General features: G+C 39.3%; 4 protein-coding genes across 5 annotated transcripts; 2 read left to right on the forward strand and 2 right to left on the reverse strand.

The window, feature by feature from the left end:
• The first annotated feature begins 13,401 nt into the window (after positions 1–13,401).
• On the forward strand, positions 13,402–17,357 carry LOC120000511 (alkaline/neutral invertase A, mitochondrial-like). Its single transcript, XM_038848616.1, has 6 exons — positions 13,402–14,501; positions 14,683–14,842; positions 14,953–15,164; positions 15,402–15,895; positions 16,088–16,136; positions 16,663–17,357. The coding sequence occupies exons 1-6, from the start codon at positions 13,704–13,706 to the stop codon at positions 16,987–16,989; spliced, it is 2,040 nt and encodes a 679-aa protein (XP_038704544.1). The 5' UTR covers positions 13,402–13,703; the 3' UTR covers positions 16,990–17,357.
• A 350-nt stretch (positions 17,358–17,707) lies between these two features.
• On the reverse strand, positions 17,708–20,427 carry LOC119999451 (pentatricopeptide repeat-containing protein At3g62890-like). Its single transcript, XM_038847020.1, has one exon. It carries the CDS (start codon positions 20,314–20,316, stop codon positions 17,932–17,934), a length of 2,385 nt encoding a protein of 794 aa, XP_038702948.1. The 5' UTR covers positions 20,317–20,427; the 3' UTR covers positions 17,708–17,931.
• Positions 20,428–20,497: 70 nt separating this feature from the next.
• Positions 20,498–22,965, forward strand: LOC119999454 (protein AGENET DOMAIN (AGD)-CONTAINING P1-like). 2 transcript variants are annotated; one of them, XR_005468419.1, is made up of 3 exons: positions 20,498–20,793; positions 21,463–21,924; positions 22,831–22,965. XR_005468419.1 is itself a non-coding variant. In XM_038847022.1 (2 exons), the coding sequence occupies exons 1-2, from the start codon at positions 20,686–20,688 to the stop codon at positions 21,808–21,810; spliced, it is 456 nt and encodes a 151-aa protein (XP_038702950.1). In that variant the 5' UTR covers positions 20,498–20,685; the 3' UTR covers positions 21,811–22,099. The 2 variants fall into 2 exon arrangements, 1 of the variants encoding a protein (XP_038702950.1); XM_038847022.1 differs by lacking the exon at positions 22,831–22,965 and having other exon boundaries at positions 21,463–22,099.
• On the reverse strand, positions 22,795–23,554 carry LOC119999453. The gene has a single exon (XM_038847021.1). It carries the CDS (start codon positions 23,416–23,418, stop codon positions 22,924–22,926), a length of 495 nt encoding a protein of 164 aa, XP_038702949.1. The 5' UTR covers positions 23,419–23,554; the 3' UTR covers positions 22,795–22,923.
• Between the last annotated feature and the right edge of the window lie 2,212 nt (positions 23,555–25,766).

Genomic DNA, 25,766 nt, shown 5'->3' on the forward strand with positions numbered 1-25,766 from the left:
TCTGTATTATATATATAATTATCATTAAATACTGGATTCTCAACACTAATAATCAATGAGTCATGATTTCTTAGATTACTTTTCAAGTCTTTTCTTAAAACTTAATTGTGGCCACTAATTCATACCTACTTTCCAAAATGTCCTTAAACCAAGTTATGAGATAATCTTTAATTACTAAATTATAGTGAAATTAAGACTAGTGATTTCTCAAGATTTCTTAGATCAATTGTGATGTAAACACAACCCTAAAACACGTTGATTCACAATGAATGCCAGGAATTAGTGAAGTGAATACAGTTCTAAGCCTTGTTGATTCACACAGAATGCCAAGGATTAGGGAAACGACGAGAAAAGCTTCTCAAATTTACTTATGCAATATCTGATCTTCCCTAAGCAACAACACAGGAAAACCCTAAAGTCATGGGCTTACAAACAACAATCAGCCCAACGAACACAAAATCCCAAACGGGTAGACAACAACTAACAACAAAGCCCAATATAAGGCTAGGACAAAATAAACTACAGATGAAAGCAAACACAAACAGAGTAACTGAAACAGAATCATATATTCATGCGCTCAAACTTCTCCATGAAAAGAACTGCTGCCTGCTCCACATCATCCTCGCGGGGTGAGGAAAAATTCACCCTCGAATTACAGTTGTCATCATCCGACAAGTCGCCCACAAAAGGAATGAGATGTTTAACATTGAACACATCGCTAGTGCGCATATGGCTAGGAAGTTTAAGGCGATAGGCATTGGAGTTTATCTTAGCAATGATTTCCAAAGGACCAACTTTTCTGGACACAAGTTTATTATTTGCACCTGGAGAAAAACGATCTTTGGTTAGAATGGCCCACACAAAATAGCCCACATCAAATTCAAGAGGCCGACGTTTCTTATCCGCAGAGTGCTTGTATTTGGCGGTGGATTCAAGGAGCTACTGGTGGGTGGCTTGATGGACCTGCTGCAGCTGCTGTATGAAATCCTGAGCTTTACCATGAAGACGAGTCAGGTCTGGGGGAGAGATAAAATCCAAAGGAGTGCGGAGAGTGTGCCCATAGACAATATAGAAAGGGCTGAACCCTGTGCTACGATTAACCGTATGATTAAGTGCAAACTCAGCTTGGCACAAACGGTGATCCCAACATTTGAGATGATCCCCATCCAAACTCAGCAATAGATTACCCAACGTATGATTAATGACCTCCATTTGCCCGTCAGTTTGTGGATGGTAGGAGCTACTGAACTTCAGCTCCGTATGAGTAAGTTTCCACAAACTCCTCCAGAAATGGGATAAGAAAAGAGTATCACGATTTGAAACAATAGAGAGAGGTAAACCATGCAATCGGTAGACATCCCAAAAATATAACTCAGCAACATGGCTAGCATTCGTGGTCTTCTTGCAAAGTAAGAAATGTGCCATTTTAGAGAACCTATCAACCACCACATAAATAGCATCATGGTCGCGTTGGGTGCGCGGGAGACCCATGACGAAATCCATACTCACATCAGTCCATGGTTGAGAGGGAATAGGAATAGGCATGTATAAACTAGCATTGGTGGCCGTGCCCTTGGAGACCTGGCAAATGCGGCACCCATCAACAAAATGATAAATATCATGCCTCATTGCAGGCCAGAAATAGGAAGCAGCCACGACATCAAAGGACTTAGCCTGACCCATATGATAGCCATTATGTGTTTCTTTAACAATCTGGAGACGCATGCAGCTAGTTGGGATGCAAAGCTAGTTCCCACGGAATATAAAACCCTCCTGCAAGTGAAACTCAGAAGGTTCCCGAGATGTTAAAGTGTCTAAAATAGCACTGAAATACGAATCCAGCGGATACAAGTGTCTAAAAAGAAGCTCGACGACTCAATGCATCAGCCACCCTATTCATGGAACCAGCAGTGTGGGTAACGGTAAAAGTGAAGCGCTGTAAAAAGTTAACCCAGTTTGCATGACGAAATGACAACTTGGCTTCATTGTTAATATGCTTCAAGGCTTCATGATCAGAATAGAGCACAAAATCTTCATGTATAAGATATCAATACCAATGACGTAATGCTTGAATAATAGCATAAAATTCCACGTCATAAACACTATAGTTCAACTTCGTGTCAGAAAGTTTCTCACTAAAGAAGGCCACCGGTCTACCATGTTGACTCAAAACAGCACCTATGCCAATTTTGGAAGCATCACAATGCAAAGCAAATGGTTGGGTGAAGTTTGGAAGTGCTAAAATAGGGGCCTGTGTGAGCGCACATTTGATGGCAGTAAAGGCTGTAGTAGCTGCTGCTATCCACATGAATTTGGTACCCTTCATACAATCAGTAATGGGGGTCATAATCGAGCTGAAGTTGGCAATAAATCGTCGATAAAAGGAAGCTAACCCATGAAAGCTACGCACTGCAGACAGTGTGGTGGGTATAGGCCAGTCTCGAATTGCAGCTACTTTAGTGTCATCTACTTCAATACCATTAGCCGAGATAAGATAACCCAAAAACAGGATCTGATCCTCCATGAATGAGCAATTCTGAAGACCCCCAAACAACCTCTCCTTTCATAAGATAAGTAAGACCTCCCGGAGGTGTTGAAGATGTAAGGTACGATCCGCACTATAGATTAAAATGTCGTCGAAATAAACGACGACGAACTTCCCAATAAAAGGCCGAAGTATTTGGTTCATAAATCTCATGAATGTGCTCGGGGTGTTCGACAAGCCAAACGGCATCACTAACCACTCATATAGGCCCTCTCGAGTTTTGAAGGCGGTCTTCCATTCATCCCCCGAACGAATGCGGATTTGATGATATCCACTTTTTAAATCCAATTTGCTAAAGACCGCAGCTCCTGTGAGTTGATCTAATAAGTCGTCCAATCTAGGAATGGGGAATCGGTACTTAGTTGTAATCTTATTGATTGCCCGACTATCAATACACATACGCCAAGAGCCATCCTTCTTTGGCGTTAGCAATGCGGGAACCGCACAAGGACTAAGGCTCTCCCGGATATGACCCTTCTCCACTAACCACTCTTACGACACTCAGCTGCTCCATGTCAGGGTTCTCCACATTTGAAACACTTAAAATTAGTGGAAGTTGGCCTATTCGGTGGAATGCTGGATACAGGAGGTAAGGAGTGACTGCCTCCTGGTTTGTTACTAGGATCTCCCCCATCACCGCGCCCTGAGCTGTTACTCCCCCACACAGGTTCGAACCCCTTTTTATTCCACCTAGTTTCCAATTGTTTGGCCCTCTGATAAGCCTCTGCTACTGTGAACAAATCGAACATATTCAACACATCTTGATACTGAGCACGCATCCCTCCAATATACCGAGAAACAAGCTGATCATCTGTTTTTGCAAGTCATTTCTTGCTACAAGTTGGTAAAATTCGGTGGTATACTCATCCACACTACGAGTACTCATTCGTAAATTTTGCAATCTCTGATTAATGTGCGAACATAATTATGGGGTAAGAAGGAGGCTCGCATATATTTCTTCATCTTTTCCCAAGAATCCACTTTCTTCTTTCCTTGCCTCATACGACCTAGTTTGTGTTGTTGCCACCACGCAGCCGCGTGACCCCGCAACCTGGTTTCAACTAGTGGCACACGTTTGTTGAGTGGCACTTCCTTAAACGCAAGAACTTCATCTACTGTGTACAACCAATCAATGAACTCCTCCGCGCATAACCCGCCAGCAAATTCTGGTACATCAACACGAATACCTGACTCCCATCGGCTTGTATTCGCAGGTCTATGTGAACCTCGCTGCGGAACTTCAACCCTATCTGTAGCGAACGGATTGTTAAGATCCTCATCATATCCTTCGGTCAACGTCTCCTCCAAGTCTGGAATGGGTTGGTCCACTCGCATGTCGTGTAATGCCGCTGTAATGCAGACAACTTGTTGAGTTATGGCAGCCACCTGCTCTGTCAACCGGGTCACATTACTACTGTCACCTTTGTCTTCCTCCTTACTATTACGTTTTCTTGGCGGCATGCTTTCCAAGTAGCTGACCTCCAACGTCGGCAGATCCAAGAACCTCTGATACCAACTAATGTAAACACAACCCTAAAACACGTTGATTCACAATGAATGCCAGGAATTAGTGCAGTGAATACAGTTCTAAGCCTTGTTGATTCACATAGAATGCCAAGGATTAGGGAAACGGCGAGAAAAGCTTCTCAAATTTACTTCTGCAATATCTGATCTTCCCTGAGCAACAACATAGGAAAACCCTAAAGTCATGGGCTTACAAACAACAACCAGCCCAACGAACACAAAAGCCCAAACGGGTAGACAACAACTAACAACAAAGCCCAATATAAGGCTAGGACAAAACAAACTACAGATGAAAGCAAACACAAACAGAGTAACTGAAACAGAATCATATATTCATGCGCTCAAACTTCTCCATGAAAAGAACTGCTGCCTGCTCCACATCAAATTGCGTCTCTCTTTCTCTTACCTTAATTTGGCCATTGATTCATCTTTCATTAATACCCTCTTTTTAAAAGGATCTCGAATGGCAGGATTATTATTGATTAATCGGATTAAGATCCCAATTATTATAGCCTGTTTGGTAGAGCATATTTTGGAGTTTATAAGCTAGCTTATGAGCTTCAAAATAAGCTTTGTCAAACAACCCATATAAGCTAACTTATAAGCTCCAAAAAAAAGATTCAAATTGAAAGCTTATTTTAGAGCTTATGTTTTTTTTTTTTCATTTTTTTGGTTCTTCTTTTTTTATTAAAATAACATTATATATAATATAATATAATTTTGTATTTTACGTTTTAAATTAAATTTAAATAGACTTTTTTAAAATTTATAAGTTAACTTATGCTATAAATTTTGCCAAACACCTGACATCTTATCTCACAGCTTATAAGTTAGTTTATTTTTCACAGCTTATAAGCTAATTTATTTTGGTAGCAAAGCGGAGCTGTACATTTGATTAATCTAAACTCTAGAGCCACATATCAAATATAATATTGCCATGGATATGGGTTTGGGCTAGTCGAGGCCCAGAGAGACTCCAAGTACTAGTGGGCCAGATAATTGCACTTCTGTCCTGGGCCTCGACCATGCTCCACATGTTTTTTGAATTCTTCCCACTGTTGATTAGTCAAATAAAAGACTACTGCCATCAGTTAGTGTCGAAGTTATGTAACTTTCTTTATGTTTGCAGAGAGGCTGCTTCTTGGTAACCCCCCCCCCTCGGGATCACAATGTCACAAGGAAATGATACTTTCTGTTGTTATTTTAACAACCACAAGACCTGAAATCCGTATAGATACCAAACTTGAGGGACAGTAATACAAAACGAGGAGAACAGAAGCTTTTAAACAAAAGCTTTTATGCCTGAAGAACAAGGCTTTTTCCAAGAATCATGTCATCTGTAGAGAAATCAGCTTCTTTCCTGTATGTACCCCTTCCAAAATCCAGGTTATAGGAGTCGGCAAGACCTTCCACCAGGTCGAATTCTGGTTTCCATCCGAGCAGAGGTGCTTTGCTTTGTCAACGGAAAATGCAAACGAGAGCGAAATGCAAACTCTTTGGGATTATAGTGAAAGATCTCAGGCTTGGAAAATTCTGCAGCCTTAAGAGCGAAATGCAAACGAGAAAATTACGAGTCTGAAGACTTCAATTTCTTCATACACAAAACAATATTTCATACAGCAATGTGCAGCTCAGAGTTACCAATGTGCATGCTCTTGCCAATCCATTGAAAGTCACATACTTTTCATCGGAGATGTTAAAACACTTGCTTGCTGGTTTTTTCATTACCAAGAACCTGAACAAAAGCCTCGGCAAGATCATGGGATTTTCAATCAATCCAACAATGTCACATCAGAAATTTGGTTGCTGGTTTTTTTTTTTTTGATAAAGATGGTTGCTGGTTAAAACAGAAATTTGAAAGGATTTCTACTTTCTCCATGCTCTAACAATTTGGATAAGACAATGACCCTCCACTTGGGTACTTACATCCACAGCTTCTTCATTCTCATAATCGGGAATTACTCTCCTTCCCTGCTCAGCTCTTTGGACTCTTCTCTTCAATTCAATTATACCCAAAATGACAAGCCCAACAAGGCCTAACCTTTGAATGGGCCTCTACTTTTCTTTTCTGTGAATGGGCCTTTACTAAAAGTGGATGGGGTCAGGATGGGTTAAGGCCCAGGCTTCATGAATCAATTGGTCAAATATATTTGTTTTAAGTTATTGTATATGGTAGACCGACAGTGTTTAAGAGAGAAGAAAACTCGTGCTTAATCCATTGGTCTATTTCATCATTACTAAAAGAATAAAGAAGTTGATGTTAGTGAAGTTGGTTTGGACTATTAAGGTCTTCTGGTTGTTGCATTTGCATGAGAAATATGATCGAAACAGGGATTTGTTATTTTGTCTGGAACTTTCAGTCTGTAATATCTTATGCTAAGTTTGTGTCTCAAGGAAAATTACTCCAAATATTATTCTTGGGAAAGCATGACAGTTAGAGAAAATTGTTTCAACTGGTAAAGATGGATGTTTACATGATTAACAAAAGGGCATGGTTAAATACACCGATATTTTTGTTAAATAATATACCGTAACTTCAATTTAAAATATATATGTTTTTATAAATACACTACCCCAAATTTATTATTATACCCTTAAGTATTTGGATTAAAACACACCCACACATACATAACCATTTTTGTTAAATACAACATTGGCTTTCGTATATATATAATGTTTATAGATGGATCATTCGTGCTTAGAAGAGATGTCCTCCTATTAGTCTCCAAATTTATCTTATTTTGTTTCTTATGACTCTTCAACAGTATATGCTAGCATCCATTAATGCTAGTGCTCCGGCTATTTGGATGCTTGAATGGGAACATGGGGGGTCCTATCAGTGCCAGAAGATGCAAAACTGAATTTTTTAGTAGTAAATTAAGATGGATATTGGAGTACACCATATGGGAAATTTTTTCTTGAATGGTACTCGGGTATGCTTCTTTGACATGGCGATGGGGAGAGGATAGATACGTAGAGAAGCCGAGGCTGTATTTCGTGGTACTGAAGTTAATACATCAGGGAAGGTGGCTTAAATTCATTGCCATTATGGCATTTGCTAGACGAACATACAACAACGGCATGCAATATAGAATTTCAATGGAGACGGGACTCTTCATTGGTGGTAGTGGAACTCTTTAGGATTGAATTTAACAACATCAAATACTTTTTTATATTAAAATTTATATGCTTTTTAGTCATTTTGTAAAGTGACATTATTCATTATTGTCCAAAAAATTCTACAAAATTGGTTGTGTTGTTGTTTGTACCAAAAACAAATCCTACAAGTTAGCTGACACGTGACAAGGCGGGACCCACAATGCATAAAAAGTGGTCAATCTCCTAGTGACACGTGGTGGAGGCAATGAGAATTATTTACTAACCGGTGTTCATTTTATAGGTTTCTAATTGGTTGCTGGCTTGAAATCCAGGGATTAGTTCCTAGAAATCAAGACTGTCCAAGATTTGCTGTCCAAAAGGCTACAATTCAGGGAGTCTTGGTATTAACAGATAGATTCTTCTCAAATGTGGTTTGTTGGATAACTACCGAGATTTTAGCAAAATTACATCAAATAGAGTCCTAGAGAAACGAAATTATGTTAGCTGAACAACCCAGTTTTCTCTCAAACATGTTTCTAGCTGAAGCACGATTCCACGAGGCTCAAACCACATTCGTCCTGCACAACTCAGAAGTTCATATTTTTACACGATCTTTCATGCAAAAGCAGCAACGAAATGATCGATATGAACCATGTTCCCATATTTTCGACCATAAAGCCTGAAGACTCGTGAAGCAAAGACTATCATGACATCCAGGAGAATTCATTTCCTCCATAAAGAAGAAGTATGACTAGAGAGATGTTGTTATCATTCTCATATTCAGGAGAAGGTTGCGGTTACAAAGCCTACTAACCCAGTTACTCCAGCAAGTAGTAAGAGAGTGGTCTTTACCACGATTTTCATGATGTCCCACGACATATCCTTGAAGAAAAATAGAAGAAGTGCTCATCTCTTAGTACTATAAAAGAAGAAGAAACAACAAACCACCCTGCGTCAAACATAGACCTAGCGTCCTCAATCCTTTATTGCTTTCTTAAGCATGGCTCTGGTCACTTATCTTTTTATTTAGCATGGCTCCATGCCAACTAGTACTTAGATTTACATTTGCAAAAGCTCCCGTGGTTATATTTTAGTTTAAGCTTGTAAAGCATGCTTACATCCCAGGATGCATCCCTTTTCATTGAAGATCCTAATGCATTCCAGCAATGCGTTGTTTTTCATTTCATTCCAATAGGAGCTCTTTTCATTCTGGTGATTAGTCTTCTGTTTTTCCTGTTTTTTCCAGATTGACACTCCAGGTATTTAAAATCTCGACCTGTCTGTCTGGTTCGAGATTGGATTATCATGGGGTGGCCAATATCAAAAGGGAGTACGGTATCCCTTGGCCATGTCGTTGCATCCTTCCGGACGAACACCCCCTTCATCCCAAGGAAGGAGAGCTCGCTGTATATTTATATTCCTTGAAGTATGGTGCTAGGATTCCTTATCCACCTACATTGACCACCTTCTTCCGTATCTTCAGCATTTGTCCGACCCTTCTTACCCTAAACTTCTGGGCTTTTCCTTAACACTGTTGTCAATCATTGTGCTAAGTACAAAATACCATTCAATTCATTTGTTGTCCAACATGTTCTTAGATTGAGCCGCCACGGTAGGGAGGCTGGACTGCACTACTTCCAATTTCAGCCTCCAATTGAAGCTCCTCGGTATCAACCTTCCATTAAGGATTGGAAGAAGGGTTACTTCTTTGTGAAGACCCCCTTTGGCTTGGGAAGCTGTTGGGTCTAAATTAACCTTACTAGCAAGTGTACTAGTTGGCGATTACAGCACAATGATAAACAAGGGTCGAATCCACAGGGATGGAGTTATGTCTAATCCAAATGTATACTCGTATGTATGTATGGACAATGCAAAAGGGTAAAGTTCCACTCAAGTTTGTTTGGTTTAGCAACTGAACTAAAGACAAGGAAATAGTAAAGTGTTCATGGTATTTTTTTGGAATAAGGATGCAAATTACGCTAATGTAAACTATCACTAATGCAACTAATATGAATGAGATGAGTTAATGAATATGAGATGAACACCAAGGCCTTGGAATCCCCCTTGGGAATTGACTTGCAAAGAGACAAATTCACACACATATTTGTTAATTCGGGCATAACGAATCCGTACCTAAGTCGGTTTTAGCGCACTTAAGCCAAATCTCCCTAAAATCGATTACTAGCCATCTTATTGGTCTAGGTTGGATGTTCCTAAATACATTCTAGCCATCTTATTGGTCTAAACATGCATCAGAATTCATGAAGTTCCATGGAGATTAGGATTCATACAAATTGTCACCTAATTAAAGGGAGACACATTCATAATCAAGAATTTCAAGAGGCATAATCTACATGACATATTACCGTCTAAGCAAATTCTTCAAACAATTTCATCCAAAAACCTAAAGTGTTGTTCTAACACAACAAACATGAAGAAATTGCAATCAAACATAGAAACACAAGATTTATATCCAAATCAACTCATATATATGTAAATCAAGTCATACACAAAGTCATCGAACCCAAGGCTTCACCTAGCCTTGGCAAAAGTAGTTTAGTTACACATAGGGAGAGAAAAACACAAGAAGAGAGATGAGAAAAGCATGAATAAACCCAATGAGTTGAGAAGATCCAAATTGGGCTGAAGAATCTCTCCTCCTAGCTCCAAGAATCACCTTTCCCCTCTGTTTTCACTCTCCACAAAGTCTGTTCGTCTCTGTCCAAAGTGTCGTGCGGCTAAGGCAAATCACTTATAAAAGCTGGCCCAGAAAACTACACGACGCGCCTAGGTGTGTTGTAATCCTGCCTAGGTGCAAGCTCATATTTTTGGTTATTTTCAAGTTGATGCTCTCTGGACTGGGCTGATGAAATTATTTTGGGCATGCCTAAATGTTGCGCCTAGGTGTGAGCCTAAGCACACTTCTTCACCAAAATCTTTGGATCTGCCCTGAGAAACTTCAAACAACCATAACTTCTTCATATAACCTCCGATTTTGAGTGTTTCTAGAGACTACGGAAAGATTGAGATGTCTAGTTTCCAATGCCTTTTATTTTGCTCGATTCCAGTAACTTTACAGAAAGTTATGACCATTTGAACACACGAAGGTCGGTGGACATTTTCTCCAATTCAGCCCCTTTTTCGCCGCTTTTTAGCCAACCCGAATTTTCCCTACAAAAAGCATAACATCCATAAACATACTAAATTTATTATAAATAGAGGCTTAAGAGAGATGATTAACTACCAAAATGATAGGTATTTACATACCTATCAGAAGCAACTTCTTTTCCGAACTAACTTTAGAATTCCTTTCGTTTCTTTCTTCAATAATCCTCTCAAACTTAAGCTTTAAGCGGATAAAGTCTTGTTAGATAGATTAAAGTCTTTCCTTCCCCCAACCCTTCGGTCTCCTTAACCTTCAATAAAGTTGACTCCACTTATGCGTACCCTTCGTTTATTCTTCAGAAAGGTGTGCTTCGATCGGACTTTTATACTTAGAAAAATTTTAACTTTTCTATTTGTTATTTCCTTACTGATAAGTTCGGTATCTTCCTTTGCAAACATGGCGACCATGAAAGATTACGTGAACATGTTCAGTGCTGGTACTGCCAAGGGCAAGAAGCATGGCATCGATAAGGGGAATCGAAGGAAGCCCAATAGAAGCGGTCCAAGAAGAGTAACTCTGGGGAGATTTCGACCGTGGCGACCATTCTTAATGCTTCTACTGTTGTCACTAGTTCAGTCTGGATGACCTAGCTGAGTTCAAATCTATCTCGGACTTTGGAGTACACTAATGTGCATCTCTCAGTGACACAACCTTCACGAAGGATGGTCATTGAAGACCTTACTGTTCATTAGTCGAATTGGGAGGTCTTGGTTAGTGACTCGGCCAATAATCCGATTGTTGCTGGTCGAATGGTGTTGAATGCACCTACTCTTACAAACTTCAGTCGCTATGAAGCGCTATCTTTATCAAACAAAGTTTTCAAACTTAACGTTGCTGCAATGAAGGTACGTGAAGCTTCACTTCACTTCAGCCAATCTGATTGACTTCGGTTGTTACACCACTTCGGTTCGATTTTCATTACTTCGAGAATTTTTTGTTTTGAAAATTTTTCTAGTATGGTAATGTGCATCCTTCTTCTTGTGTAGGTTGCTTTGGTCCTTGCCACGCTTCCTGGTGACATTGCGAACTTAGCACACAATGAGACTGAGGCTTTAGAAGGCCGAAGCTAAACTAGAGACACTTCGAATTGAGCTGGCTGAGAAGACTGAAGCCCTAGCTTCAGCAAATGTTAAGAAGCTGAAGTATCGCAAAGAAAAATCAATGTTGGAGGGTGAGGTCGCTAGGCTTTCTCAAGCTGCTGAGGTCGAGAGGGTTAAAGCTCATGCTGAAGGCAAGGTTATTGGAGTGGAAACCTTCAAGGCTTCAGAGGAGTTCAAGCTGGACCTACGTCAAGAAGGTTACTTCAATGGCCAAGGTACCTTCAAGATGTCTAGAAGGGCCATGATCGATGCTGGACTAGATCCCAGTGTTCTTGACAAGCTTTGCCCTATCCTGATTGGGAAGGACAGTTTTGAGGAGTCGAAGAAGGAAATATATGTTGAACTTGCCCAAGCTAAAGAGAAAAAAGAGACAGGATGCTGAGGAGGACGAGGAGGAGGAGGACTCCGAAGCAGAGTTTGAAGGGTATCCCGAAAATGAGGATGTTCCTCCTTCAACCGTTGACCTTACCGCCATCATTTCAGATGAGGGCTCCACATGTGAAGGGTATCTCAGTTGCTGAATTAGACGCACATGTGAAGAGTTTGAAGGGTATCTCAATTGTTGAATTGGATGCACATATGATTCAAGTAAATTTGTGGACCCCACATGTCCCACATTATGCACATAAAATCTTGTGAATACAACTCAGTTGTTGGGTGATGAGGTCTAAAACAGGTCTGCCTTATCAGACGAATCAGCCAAGTCAGACTGAGCTAGAACAGTAGATCTCTTCCTTGTAGGTACGTGCTTACTTCCTTCCTTCCTGCACAAGAAGTGAACGTAAGCTTTAGTAGAGTCCCGAGGGTCTATCGGGGGATCTCTCCGATGCTCAAGTCAATACAATACTAAACTTGGGAGGATGGCTCGTTGCTTCAAGCATTGCCTCTTGCTCAGTAAGTAATTCAAAGTGCAGGAGTTAGAATATTTATCTGAGGGCAAAGGTTCCCCTTTTATATGAGTTTGAAGTGTTTGAGTTGTAGTAGGAGTCAGACTCTCTCTGATTGGTCTTCTAGAGGGTTTCTCGGAGGATAAATTCCATCCGTATCCCTCTTCAAAGGGGAGTTGGACTCTATTGAGAGTTGGTGTCCTATTGAGACTCTTCCTTATTAGACCTGGTCTATACCTACTTTGGTTATGTAGAGACATTACCAAGGTCGGACTTTGGTATGGGTTTGCATGGGACCAAAGTAAACACGTCGGTATACATAGAGTAAGTAATTCGCTACTTCAAGTTCAGCTGGCACTTACATGCCACGTGGCATTTTTCTATTAGCGAGAATATTTTGATAATATCATTGAGATAACTGAGATATTAACTTATGAGATCCCTATCATAATTGCATCACAAATTACTAGGGTTTCGTTGACTTATAACAAGCCAACTCATTTGTGGTTGTAGATAAGAAGTCATTACACGATTGGTTTGCAATTCTCTTCAACACTTCTCGGACGTGGCATGAATATCCCAAAAGTGAGAAAAGTCCTCTTCTTGTGGAAGAGAAATGAAGATCCCAAAGGACATCTTCAGGTACACATCATCAAGTCTTATCTCTCTCCGCACCATCCATGGTCACATGCCTTCCGCGTGCAATATTTTCATAATGGGGCATCCACACAAAAAACTACCAATAAGAGACGTGCAATAATAATATATGCGGAAAATCTTATAAAATATTTACTTTTTAGTCTACAATTACACGCATATCTTAATAAGAGGAACACATTTTCTATTTCCTAACCTTCAAGCAAGCAACAACTTTACTGAAAACGGTATATTGGTATTGGTTTTTTTTTTTTTTTTTGGGTTTGGATATTTAATTATGGTAACAGAATTAGATTACCAAAAAAATATACAATAAACTATAAAGTTTAGCAAATTAAAAATTTTGAATATAGAAGAAAGGAAGTTGAGAAGAAAAACACCAAAGAAAAAAAGAAAGAAGCAAAACGGTGTGTATAGCAAACAATGAATGAATGAGGCTGCTTTCGCCAGTTCGCCGCCTACATTAGAAAAGGCCTCTCCTTTCTTTACGGGACATCATTTGTTTCAGACACCAATTTTGTTTTTCATCAAAGCAAATCACTTCGCATCTTAGATCTCTCCATTTTTGTAAGATCAACCGATATCCTAAATTCCCTTTTCTTATTTGTTCATATATTGATAACTTTATTTGATCGATTGTCCTTTTTTTTTTTTGATTATTAAAGCCACAAAGATTTTGATGTTCTTTTGTTTAGTTTTGCCGTTTCCTCCCATCTTTTGTTGTAATGAATACGATTATATTCCTTGGTAATTCCACCATGAAACCCTCTTTTAGATTCCTCATATGTCGTCGAAACCATGCCTTTCTGGGTTTCTCATCTTCAAAATGCCACCCCGACCAACATGGCTTACGTGACGGAGTATTTAAATCTGGATTCCATTTTGACACAAGAAGGGATTTTTCCTCAAACCCTTCGCGAATTTCGGGCTTTCAACGCGTAATCCACAATACCCAGAAGTGTTTTTGCAAACCAAATTCAAGTTTTGGCCTGTGGAGAGTTGTTTCAAGGCCCTTTGATAATAATACGATCAATAGGGGTATTCCTGTCGTTGTGAGTGCTGTGTCCAAGGTTCGTGATTATTCAACTTCTGTTGAGACGAGGGTGAATGAGAACAACTTTGAGAGAATCTACGTGCATAATGGGATTGGTGTTAAGCAACTCGTGGTTGAGAGGATTGATAAAGATGAAAATGTTGTGGGAGAGGAGTCCAGGATAGAAGTTGGTACTGGTGGAGAAAAGCTGAATGGAGAGAGTTTAGAGGGTGTGAAAGCCGAGATCGGTAGTCTTAAGAGGGAGGAGACTGAACTTGAGAAGGAGGGTTGGAGATTGTTGAATGATGCAGTTGTTAGGTATTGTGGGAGTCCTGTGGGAACGATGGCTGCAAATGATCCCGCGGATAAGCAGCCATTGAATTATGATCAGGTCTTTATTCGTGATTTTGTGCCTTCAGCCCTTGCATTCTTGCTTAGGGGAGAAGGAGAGATTGTGAGGAATTTCCTACTCCATACACTGCAATTGCAGGTAATGATTCACATTCCTTTTATCCTTTTTGTTGTTTTAAAATCCAATAGTCCAATTCCATTTATTTGCGAGATGTTCGTTGCTTTTAATACTTGTAAAGTGTAGCCATTATTTTGTCAATTTTCATGTGTAGCCATTATTTTTTCAATTTTCATGGTTGGTTTCTTATCTTTTAACTTAGAGTTGGGAGAAAACAGTGGACTGCTATAGTCCAGGGCAGGGATTGATGCCTGCAAGTTTTAAAGTGAGACATGTGCCGCTTGATAACGATAAATTTGAAGAAGTACTTGATCCTGATTTTGGAGAATCAGCTATTGGCCGTGTTGCACCTGTAGATTCTGGTTAGTATTTTTATACGTTATCAAGAATCATATCTTCAAAAGAAACTCTCTCCGTCTCTTGTAATAGCACTAAATGACTGAGTTCTTGGCACTTTGACTATATTTTATAGGGCTGTGGTGGATTATTCTTTTAAGGGCATATGGAAAGATCACCGGTGACTATGGATTACAGGAAAGGGTTGACGTTCAGACAGGCATTAAACTGATACTAAACTTGTGCTTAACTGATGGTTTTGATATGTTCCCTTCTCTGCTAGTCACTGATGGCTCTTGCATGATAGACCGGCGAATGGGTATTCATGGTCACCCCTTGGAGATCCAAGTGAGTTCAATATCAATAGTTTTCAAGTTGCTTTGAATTGTGTTTTTATTGTGTATTAGGTGTTTTTTTTGACATGGACAGTGAGTGACTTTATCTTGTCAATGTATTTGAGTTTGCGTTTTTTGCTAGCATTTTGCAAGTTTTATGTGCTTCTTTTCTTTCTTAATTGTTAGTTTATTTTCTACATGCTACCTTACCTTTTGGATCATGTTACTTATCGTAACTTCGATTTTGCAGGCATTGTTTTACTCAGCATTACGGTGCTCCCGTGAGATGCTTGCCGTAAATGATGGTTCTAAAAATTTGGTGGCGGCTATAAATAATAGACTTAGTGCACTGTCATTCCACATTCGTGAATATTATTGGGTGGACATGAAAAAGATCAATGAGATTTACCGGTATAAAACAGAAGAGTATTCCATGGATGCCACAAACAAATTTAATATTTACCCTGAACAGATTCCTGCATGGCTTATGGATTGGATTCCAGAAGAAGGTGGCTACATGATTGGCAATCTTCAGCCAGCAAATATGGATTTTAGGTTCTTCACACTTGGAAATCTTTGGTCTGTTGTTTCATCTCTGGGTACACCGAAACAAAATACTGCTATTTTAAATCTGATTGATGCCAAATGGGATGAACTTGTGGGACACATGCCTCTTAAGATATGTTACCCTGCTTTAGAGTATGAAGAGTGGCGTATCATCACAGGCAGTGACCCAAAGAATACGTAAGCTCGCTTTATTTTCCCTTTCTACACTGTTACAGTTTCTACAGGCTCTTGTGCACTCGTTTGTTAAGTTGTTCTAATGTTATCCTTCTATCATGTGAATTTTTATGGTATATAGCCACAACTAGATTTGTTGTTGATTGGGTGAGGTATTTGTCTCCATTGACTTATTTCATTGATTGACTGTTACAGGCCCTGGTCATATCACAATGGAGGATCATGGCCAACACTTCTGTGGCAGGTAAAGCTTAGATTCATTGTACATCTTTACAATTTTGGAATGCTTAATGATTGAGGATCTTTATGGAATCATGTCAAGATTCATTTCTTGATACAACCGTTGGACTGGTTTATTAATTATTAGTGACTCCAAAACTATCCAACCTACAAATTTTGAATTGGAACAGACAAGATTGATCTGACATTTCTCTAGATAATGTGGATGCAGCTCTTTAAATTGGCCAAAAATGTTTATCTCCCCATTGCTTGAAAGAACCTGGAAATGGGACGGTGAAAGTAGCCATTTCAAGCTTATTTGCTATGCTCACTTTTTTTACGAAATATTTTAAAACTGATAGGGAAAGAAAATTTGAAAAGTAAAGACTTACACCCTGAATATTGTTATTTTATAGTTTGTTTGTGAAATTATTTTATAATTTTTACTATGATTGTGAATCTTCATGGTATACGTGCCTTGGGTATACCTTGAGCTGTATAAGTTTAACTTTGCCCTCAAAATACTCTTTTGTATATTTATTTCTTTTCAGTTCACACTGGCATGTATTAAGCTGGGTAGATTGGAACTAGCCGAAAAGGCAGTTGCTTTAGCAGAGAAGAGGCTATCTGCTGACCGCTGGCCTGAGTATTATGACACCCGAAGTGGGAGGTTCATTGGGAAGCAATCTCGTTTGTTCCAAACATGGACCATTGCTGGATTCCTGACATCCAGATTGCTGTTGGAGAATCCAGAGAAGGCAGCCTTGTTATTCTGGGAGGAGGATTATGACCTTCTTGAGATATGTGTTTGTGCACTTAGCAAGAGTGGCCGGAAGAAATGTTCCCGTGTTGCTGCTAAGTCTCAGATTCTTGTTTGAAGACTCGCCGCTCTTTAGAAGACCAAAATGCCTCTCTACTGTACAGCTTCAAGTTTAGGGTAGGTAAATAAAGAGTTTGATACCTCAGAAAATGTAACACACAACATTCTTTCTCATAACTGTAAAATAAACATAGGCTGCTCTTCCGATTAACAAGAGTTAATCGTTTAGTATTGATCGGTCTTAATGCTTTTACTAAGGCTACACTCCCGGTTACCTATATGTACCTTAATTGGGGTTTGGCCCTAATTCATTTTTTTGTTGTTGTATTGGGCAGAGATTGTGATGCCATATGATTAAATCAGGATATTTTTATTTATATGTATGTTTTTGGCTGAATGAAAGAACATACATCTTTTTGGATCCTCTGTTTCTGGCGAAACAGTAATATGGTTGTACATATTTGTGCCCATGTCTGAACCTCAAGTCATAATAAAGTGTTTCTTAACATTTGAACATGGGATAGCATGATTTTCACTTAGAAACCTGCTTTATCAGAGCTTGTACCTCAATTGGCTCGAATTGCAGTCAGAAATTGCACCTAAATTGGCTCGTATGGTTATACTGTTGGCAAGCAAATACATGCAGACGTAATGAAACATATGGGTTTGAATCCAATCTCCCTAGCTATCATGAATTCTATGCTACACATGTATGATCTAGAAGATATGACTTAGAATAAAGCTTTTTATGAGCTGATATAAAGATATCAAAGATCTCCGTAAAATAATTTGATTCTTGCATACAAGTAAGGTGGCATTTTGCATCAAAGCGTTATACGGTGCAAAAGACATACATCAACAGCAGCAAATAAAACATTCAACTATTTATAGCCCCCATTGAAATTGCAGCTAACAATTAGAGCCACAGCTGCATTACTTAGTGGCTGCAGAAGTATATTAATTTGCCCTCCCAACTGCGTTTGCCTGTTTGTATAGTCTGCTACCAGTAATCCCTGCATGAACAATAACCCTGCTTGAAGTGGTGAAAGAGATGTCGATCTCTCACCACAATGTCACGATTATAAACCCTAGAAATGAATTTCGCCACTGTATGACAATCATTACAGATTCGCAGATTCTTCATTATCCTTATTGGGGTAGGCGGTGCAAGAGTGATAAGCCCAAACACAATGGCAAGCTTTTCACTATGTCTAAAGAGGGTAGTTTCTTTCTCTTCTTCATCAATGTCGAGGGGAACTGCATGTGTGTCTGGAGCATAACCTTCCATTTTCAATCTGCTAGCAATCTCATCCAACATATGCTCCATTTCCTTTATCTGAGGATGAGCCTTATCTCCAGCCAAGAACTCATGAATTGTTCCATTCGCTTCAATCATACTACAACCTGGTGTCTTCACCACCCTATTTTGCATCATCATGCCCCTAATCTCGAGTACATCATTCCAATTACCTTTTGAAGCACATATGTTGGACAATAAAACATGGAAGCCATCGTGATCAGGCTGAAGCTCCACGAGCTTTCTTCCAACCCTCTCCCCCATCTCATTATCACCATGTTTTCTACAAGCCCCAAGTAGTGCACCCCAAGTTGCCACATCTGGCAACATAGGCATACTCTCAATGAGTTCCTCTGCTTCCTTTAGCAAGCCTGCACGTCCTAGTAGATCAACCATGCATCCATAGTGCTTAACGTTAGGTTTCATCCTCAACTCTTCAATCATGGACTTAAAATGACGACGCCCCTCGTCAACTAATCCCATTTGTCGACAAGCATCGAGCACCGCCATGAAGGTTATCTCATTAGGCACTATGGCATGCTTCTTCATCTCGGAAAACAAGTGGAGTGACTTGTATACCAATCCATTCATTGCCAAGCCACGAATAAGAGCATTCCAAGTAGAAATCCCCTTTTCCTCCATCCCATCAAAAACACCCAATGCATTTTCCACACACCCACATTTCATATACATGTCTATGAGAGTTGTACCCAGTATGACATTAATCTTTAGGCCATATTTCCTTAAATAAACATGTATCCATTTACCTTGATCAAGAGCAGCCAAGTGGGTACAAGCTGATATCACACTGACCAAAGTTGTTTCGTCAGGACTAATTCGGCTGAGTTGCATCTCTTGGAACAAAGACAAAGTCTCTAAAAATCGATCATGTTGAGAGTAACCAGATATAATTGCACTCCAAGACACAATGTCTTTTTCAGGCATTGAATCAAATAATGCCTTGGCTTTCTCTAATGACCCGCATTTCATGTACCCAGAGATCATAGAATTCCAAGATATTTGGTCCAAAAGGTAACCTCCGTTAAACAGACATTCAGCAGCCATTATTTCCCCACACCTTGAATACATATGAATTAAAGCATTTTGAAGATTAACATATGAATCAACCCCAACTTTCACAACTAATCCATGGATCAACTTCCCTGCCTCAGCAGCCTCCAAATGTGCACATGCTGAAAGAACACTGACCACCACCACCTCATCTGCTGCAATTCCATAACCAATCATTTCAATAAACTTAACCAATGCTGCATCATATTTTTCATTTTGCTCAAAACAAGAAATCATAGCACTCCACGACACCAAATCTTTCTTAGGCATATTCTCGAACAACCTGCAAGCCTCGGTAACACAACCCTTGCTACCAAACAAAACAATCATCGAATTAGAAGCAATAACATTTCTTTCAGGCATCCGGTCATATATATACTTCGCCTCATCCACATCTCCAACACGAACATACCCAGCCAATATGGAATTCCATGAAACCAAGTCCAGCACGGGACTTTCATCAAACAATTTATGAGCATCAATCACATTCCCACAAACACTATACATGTTAATCAATGTGTTCTGTACATAAACATCCGATTCAAAACCAATTTGCAAAACATGACCATGTATCAATTTTCCTTCAAACTCGACAAACCGAAGAGCACAAGCTTGAACTAGAATTGGGTATGTATGGTTATCAGGACCCACATTATTCTTCATCATCAATTTATACAAGTACATAGCTTCTTGAGGAGAGTTTCTCCGTATATACGCTCTGGCGAGGGTGTTATAGATGAAACCATTTGGGTTCGCGATATGAGTAAAGATTTGGAGAGAGTGGTCGATGGAAATGAAAGGAGAGCCGGTGGAGAACTTGAGGACTCTGCTTGCGGCGTAAGTGTCTTTGATGAAGCCAGTAAGGATCATCTGAGAGAGAATCTGATGGAAAACCTTGAAACTTTGGCATTGGCGCAAGTGGGTCTCTAAGATTGCGAGAGTTATGGTTGGTTTGAAGCTGGGTTTCAGATTGAAAGGGGGTGTGGAGAGACGGACAAGTTTCGCGAAGTTCTCCATTTAAGGGATCCACTAGACGGACCTGTTCCCGGTAAAACTAAAAAAGGATGTGTTTTATTTGATTAAGTTTAATTTTTAAGTAAAAAAATACATGCTTTTTTAATTAACGGAATTAAGTTTAAATTAATAAAGACAGCAAGTGGAGTACACATCCCTTTTCGTGGATGAAGAGGGGATCGCCCCTGTGAGGGAGATTGTGGATGTGGTGATGTTAAGGCCCGTGCCTCCACCGGAGAAGGAGCGCGAGTTCAAGTTCAGCGAGTAAGTGGATGCTTTCCATTCGTACGGGTGGTGGGAGGGCGTGACAACGAAGGAGAAAGGGGAGGGGAGGGGAGGTTTACGGTGTATTTCAGGAGATCAAGGGAGGAGATGGAGTTCGGGAAGGAACGGTTGAGGCTGCATAGAGAGTGGGCAAATGGGGCTTGGAAACCTCCTTTTGAGGAGGAGAACGTGAAGCTGAACCAAGAGAAGGTGGAGGTGGGATTTTCTTATTCTTTTTTGAATTAAATTTTCCCATTTGTTAAATTTTTGCTATTTAATTTATATGGTTCATTTGGTCCGGAAATATTTGCATTGTTTTGTTACTAACGGACTTTGTTGAAGTGTCATTCTTCTTTTCTTTATTTTTCTTGTTTTACCTAAAACTGAAAGCAAGAGGGAAAGAAGTTGCTGGGAATGGCAATGGGATTTTGTAACTGGGTTTTATTAGGGTTCTTTTGATGGTTGGCAAGTACAAAAGGGAAGAAGAGGGAAGGAATAAGAAAGAAAATATTTTGTGTTTTGATTGATTCTTTTGTGAGATAGAGAGGTGTGAGAAGAGTCAACGAGAATGAGGGAATAGGTTCTGTTATGGCTGCTTTCGATTTGGGAGAACTTGGGGTAAAGAAAGGGAAGTTTATACCTTGTAGACACATTGCCCTGATGATAATAGTACATGGATTTCTTGAAAGGAATGTTGCTTTTACAGTATATGGCAATGGGCTTTTGGCCACAAAGTCCTTAGAACATGAGGGCTGTAGAACACTAGAACTGAATTTGTTTTAAGGTTTATTTGTTTTGGAAAGTGATTTGTCTTTCCTGTAGCTGTATAGCATCTTAATATTCTTATCTGGCTTATTTGTTTCCTTTTTTTATCTTGAATTGCAGAATTTGCCACTTTTGGAGAATGCCAAACCTAGTGAAGCAGCAAAAGAGCATATGTATAGTAGCAAAGGAACACATGTTGAAGTTAGGAGTGATGAAAAAGGTTTTGAAGGTGCTTGGTTTGCTGCAACTGTTATTGAACCATTGGGAAAGGACAAGTTCCTTATCGAGTACCAGACTTTGAAAACTGAAGATGGCAAAGCCTTTCTAGGAGAGGAGGTTGATATTCTGCACATTAGGCCTTCTCCGCTAGAAATTAAAATGGTTTATCGTTTCAAGTTGCTCAATGAGGCTGATGCTCTCTATGATAATGGTTGGTGGGTAGGTGTAAATGTGATTGCTAGAAATTAATGCAACAAATACGTTGTTTACTTCAAGACCACTACTGAGGAGATGGAGTTTGGAGACTCTGAGTTAAGGCTACACCAGGAATGAATTGATAGCAAATGAGCTATGGCATCCACGGTATGATTCTTGGTTATTCTAATGCGCCCCTATGGCTCTTAAAGCTCTAATGTTATCAGGTTGCTCTTGTGAGCCAAAGTTTTACCCTGCTCATTTCAGGGGTTCTGAATTCTGTTGAGTTTCTAACCATTCAAACAAAATTACACCCAATACACTCCACAGTTTTGTATTGTTTATTTTGAGGAGTTGGATGGCAATTATTGAGATGAAACGTCAAATGCAGTCTTTTATCTGAATTTGTGACTCAGATCCATTGAGGCTTGAGATTAGGGACTTAAGTGAGATACTGAAAGAGGGAAGTCCAACTGAACTCTACAAAAGGCTTTACCTGTTTGATTAAAGCTAATGTAATGAATTAGGCAGAGGTCAGTGACTGACTGAAAATAGGCTTTGATTGGTAGGCCCTACCCGCTGGTGGCCTGGAATTATTTTATAGTTCATATGCTCCTATCCTCATTGATGATATATTATGTGAGTTCATGTGCTCCTATCATCAACGATGATAGGAGCACATGAACTCACATAATTGTTTGGATGGCCCACTGAAATTTCTTTCGTAGTATAGTTAAGTTGTTGCTTGCTTTTCCACCTTTTTTTTTTCCAGTTTGTCACATGAATCCGCTCTTGAACTATAACCTGTAACCTTGTATCCTTAAACATGTACCATCGTTGGCTTCCTCTTACTGCCATTTTGAAATCCAGATATACATATGTATACATTTCATTATTAATCTTTGGTGGCTAAATGATCCTAGATGAAGATCACATATCGAATTTACAACAAAAACTTTCTTTTATTTTCCTATCTAATAAGTTCCAATTTTCTTTAGCAATAAAAAATATCCCCAAAAAAAGATTGAACAACGAAGCTGTTAAGGAAAAGTGAGTCTATTTTTTTTATTGCAGGTAATAGAAGTTTCAAGGCCAGTAGATCCAGCACATACAAAGAAAGCACAGACAAGCAGTTTTAGTGCTACTAGTAAAAGATGAAATCTAAACTTAGGCATCCTTCACCTCAACAGCTGCATTCACTTCCTTCACTTCATTGGCTTCCTTTCCATCCTTAACTTCCTCTTCAACCTGAAAGGCAGACACTGGAAAAGTCCTGCTGAGACCTGCAGGAGTCTTGAAAGTGATCTTACCACTGGCTGGATCATCAATATAGATGTCACCAATAGTGAGCCAAATCAAGAGCTCCTTGCTCTTCACACCAGTCAGCTTCTTGATCTTGTGCTGCTCAACAGTTGCTGTGACCTCTGTTCCATAGGTGGTGTACCTCCCAATCTTCTCAAATTTGTGGGTTATGCTATTCTTTTGCTTGAGCCATACAAATCCTGTCTCCCTCACATACCCACACTCTTCAATATCCCTCAAAGGTAGCAACCCATTTGGCATCCCTATCTCAATCAGCAATTCCTTTGATTTCAGTTGGCAGATTTCATCTCCAGAGTAATACTCAGCCTTGGCCTTGATCTCCTCTGTGACTAGAGACATTTTCTTCAACTGGCTCTGCCTTTTTCTTTGTTACTTTCTTGTTTAGCAATGTATGATGATTGATTTGAGTGTTTGGAAGATCATGGAACTAGGATGGTGTTGATATAGTTGTTTCTATATCCATTTGCCTCTCTTTTTGGTAAAATCTACAGAATGACCACCACATTAATATTGCAGTTATAGAAAGGGGTCGGTGTTAGTTAAGCTACATCATTGTGTGATTTCTGTCGCTATACTTGTGAAATGTGGCCTGCTATAATAGCAGTGGTATTTGCCCCTGTTTTTCCAACCATCTTGTTAAATGCCAGTAGAATGCGTATTAGAAGTTACTTTTAGGGGGTTTGTTTGGATTGGTGTTTTATAGAGTTAAGTGAGGAGGGTTAAGGAGAAACTTCACATTGTTTGGATGCTTGGAGAGAGAGTTAAGTGGGACGAAAGAGGGAGGAAATTCCCTCTCACTGAACTCTTCAACTCAAAATTTTATAACCCTCAATTTCGAGGGTTTGTGAGGTGTATTAAAAGTTACTTTTAGGTTTTAAAAAAGTGATCAGTGTTATTGCGTAATTTCCTCTTGTATAAATATGACACAAAAATGGGCACATCTAGCTTCTGCTGGAGCCGTAAAAGTAAAACATGGGAAAACATTCATAATGCAGTTGAAAACATTTATGGCAGAATTTAATTAAAAGGGGTTGCAGTGGGTTGGGGGGTGGCAGATCACAGTCTACCAAAAAAAAAATAATGATTTAGTTGGGGCAAGGAGCAACCCATTTATTATGAATTCACACATTTTTGTGGAAAAGATTGGAAGATTACAGCTCAATAAGGACTTGATTAATACGTTCATGAGCATAGCATTAACCAAGTTAGGTGCAAAGATGCCATAAAAACATTGTATCTGACTTGTATCCTCTTCTTTTCTTTTTTTTTATTTCTCTTGTTGTGTTGAAGAGTTACAAGGGAAAAAGAGGCAAGAGTTCCACAGACGCATGCGACTTGATTTGCACAAAACTGGAAACTACTCAACATATGACTTCACAACGTCTGTCGTCTGCAATTAAAAAGTGGTTGGATTTTCTTTTTATTTGACACAGACAGCGTATGTCTTCAACGGGTGGTAATATGGCTTGCATCAATTAGTTCACCTGGCTTTGCTGTCCATAACAACATTAAAAACCCTTTATCACTGATCCATTACTTCTTGTTTTGTTGAATTTTTTTCCGGAGCAAATCAGCCCCTCAACTTTAAGCAATGGTTCAAAAAAACCTTTCAACCACTTTTCTGTCATAATAGAGATGACGTGGCCGTCAACTGATGACATGTAATTTTTTTGTTTAATTAATATTCCACCTGAAAATACGTTACTTTTTTTATTAATATTTTGTTACACCAACTTAAGCTAACAACTAACTAACAGACGTTAGCCAACTAAGCAACAATTAACGGAACACACTTGCGTTCATATCATACATGTACGTGCACTGATTTCGGTGATTCTTGGAGAAATCGCTGGTGGATGTCGAATCCACATACACCATCGCTATGGAATGGGGTTTGAAGAACAAGGCCAAATTCGATTTTCCGAAATTTATCAAATTTATCCATGTGTATATGCAAGATTTGTCTCTGTAAGAATGTATTTGAAAGTTTCGATCATAATTTGGAAAAAAAATAGTTTCTCCATTTTGACTATAATTAGGGATTTTAGATAAATAGGATGTCACGTTAGATTTTTCCATTTACGGATTTAGTTGAGGGACAAACGGGGTACTTTACTATTTTCCCGTAGTTGGGGATGAAAAAGGGAGAAAAAAGCTAAGGGACGAAAATGAAATCCGACCAATAGTTGAGGGATGAAAAGTATCATTTTGCCGTAAAGAAAAGAGTGTGAAGAGCAACGTGATCCATTTCTTGAAGTTGAAGGGTTGGTTTGACATGAAAAAAAAGAAAGTATAAGGGCTCAATTGACCTTTTTTGATAAGTAAAATGACTTTTACGATACTTATCCCAAATGTAAACAACTCCCGTGTATAATAAAGTTTCCGTGGACAAGATTTGAGACAGGCAAAATATATGCAGATTTTATCCTAACAAAATATGTCAAAAGATTGTTTTCAAAAGTCGAAACTTAACCTCTAAATTGTACCCCTGCAAAAAAAGGGTAACAATAAAAGTATAAACAATACCAAACTCAACCTCATATGTAATATGCTTCGACCATTAGATCAAGCTTTCAAGAATCAATTAACAAAAAAAAATCTCTCCTCTGAGCATCGCTCTGTAGGTGCTTTCTCCCTGGTTTTGTACGAGTTTTCCCCCTCTAGGTTTCCTAGGAGGGTCTTCCTTG

Source organism: Tripterygium wilfordii, chromosome 6 (genome assembly GCF_013401445.1).
Source record: "Tripterygium wilfordii isolate XIE 37 chromosome 6, ASM1340144v1, whole genome shotgun sequence".
In the NCBI taxonomy this organism is placed as follows: Eukaryota; Viridiplantae; Streptophyta; class Magnoliopsida; order Celastrales; family Celastraceae; genus Tripterygium; species Tripterygium wilfordii.

What these genes read in the sequence shown, in the direction of transcription:
- LOC119999451 (XM_038847020.1), bottom strand. Translation starts at nt 20,316, where the DNA reads ATGGAGAACTTCGCGAAACTTGTCCGTCTCTCCACACCCCCTTTCAAT.
- LOC119999454 (XM_038847022.1), top strand. Translation starts at nt 20,686, where the DNA reads ATGGAGTTCGGGAAGGAACGGTTGAGGCTGCATAGAGAGTGGGCAAAT. An exon ending in TGAACCAAGAGAAGGTGGAG is followed by an intron (nt 20,794 to 21,462) that starts GTGGGATTTTCT and finishes CTTGAATTGCAG; the next exon opens with AATTTGCCACTTTTGGAGAA.
- LOC120000511 (XM_038848616.1), top strand. Translation starts at nt 13,704, where the DNA reads ATGAATACGATTATATTCCTTGGTAATTCCACCATGAAACCCTCTTTT. An exon ending in TCCATACACTGCAATTGCAG is followed by an intron (nt 14,502 to 14,682) that starts GTAATGATTCAC and finishes CTTTTAACTTAG; the next exon opens with AGTTGGGAGAAAACAGTGGA. An exon ending in GGCAGTGACCCAAAGAATAC is followed by an intron (nt 15,896 to 16,087) that starts GTAAGCTCGCTT and finishes TGACTGTTACAG; the next exon opens with GCCCTGGTCATATCACAATG.
- LOC119999453 (XM_038847021.1), bottom strand. Translation starts at nt 23,418, where the DNA reads ATGTCTCTAGTCACAGAGGAGATCAAGGCCAAGGCTGAGTATTACTCT.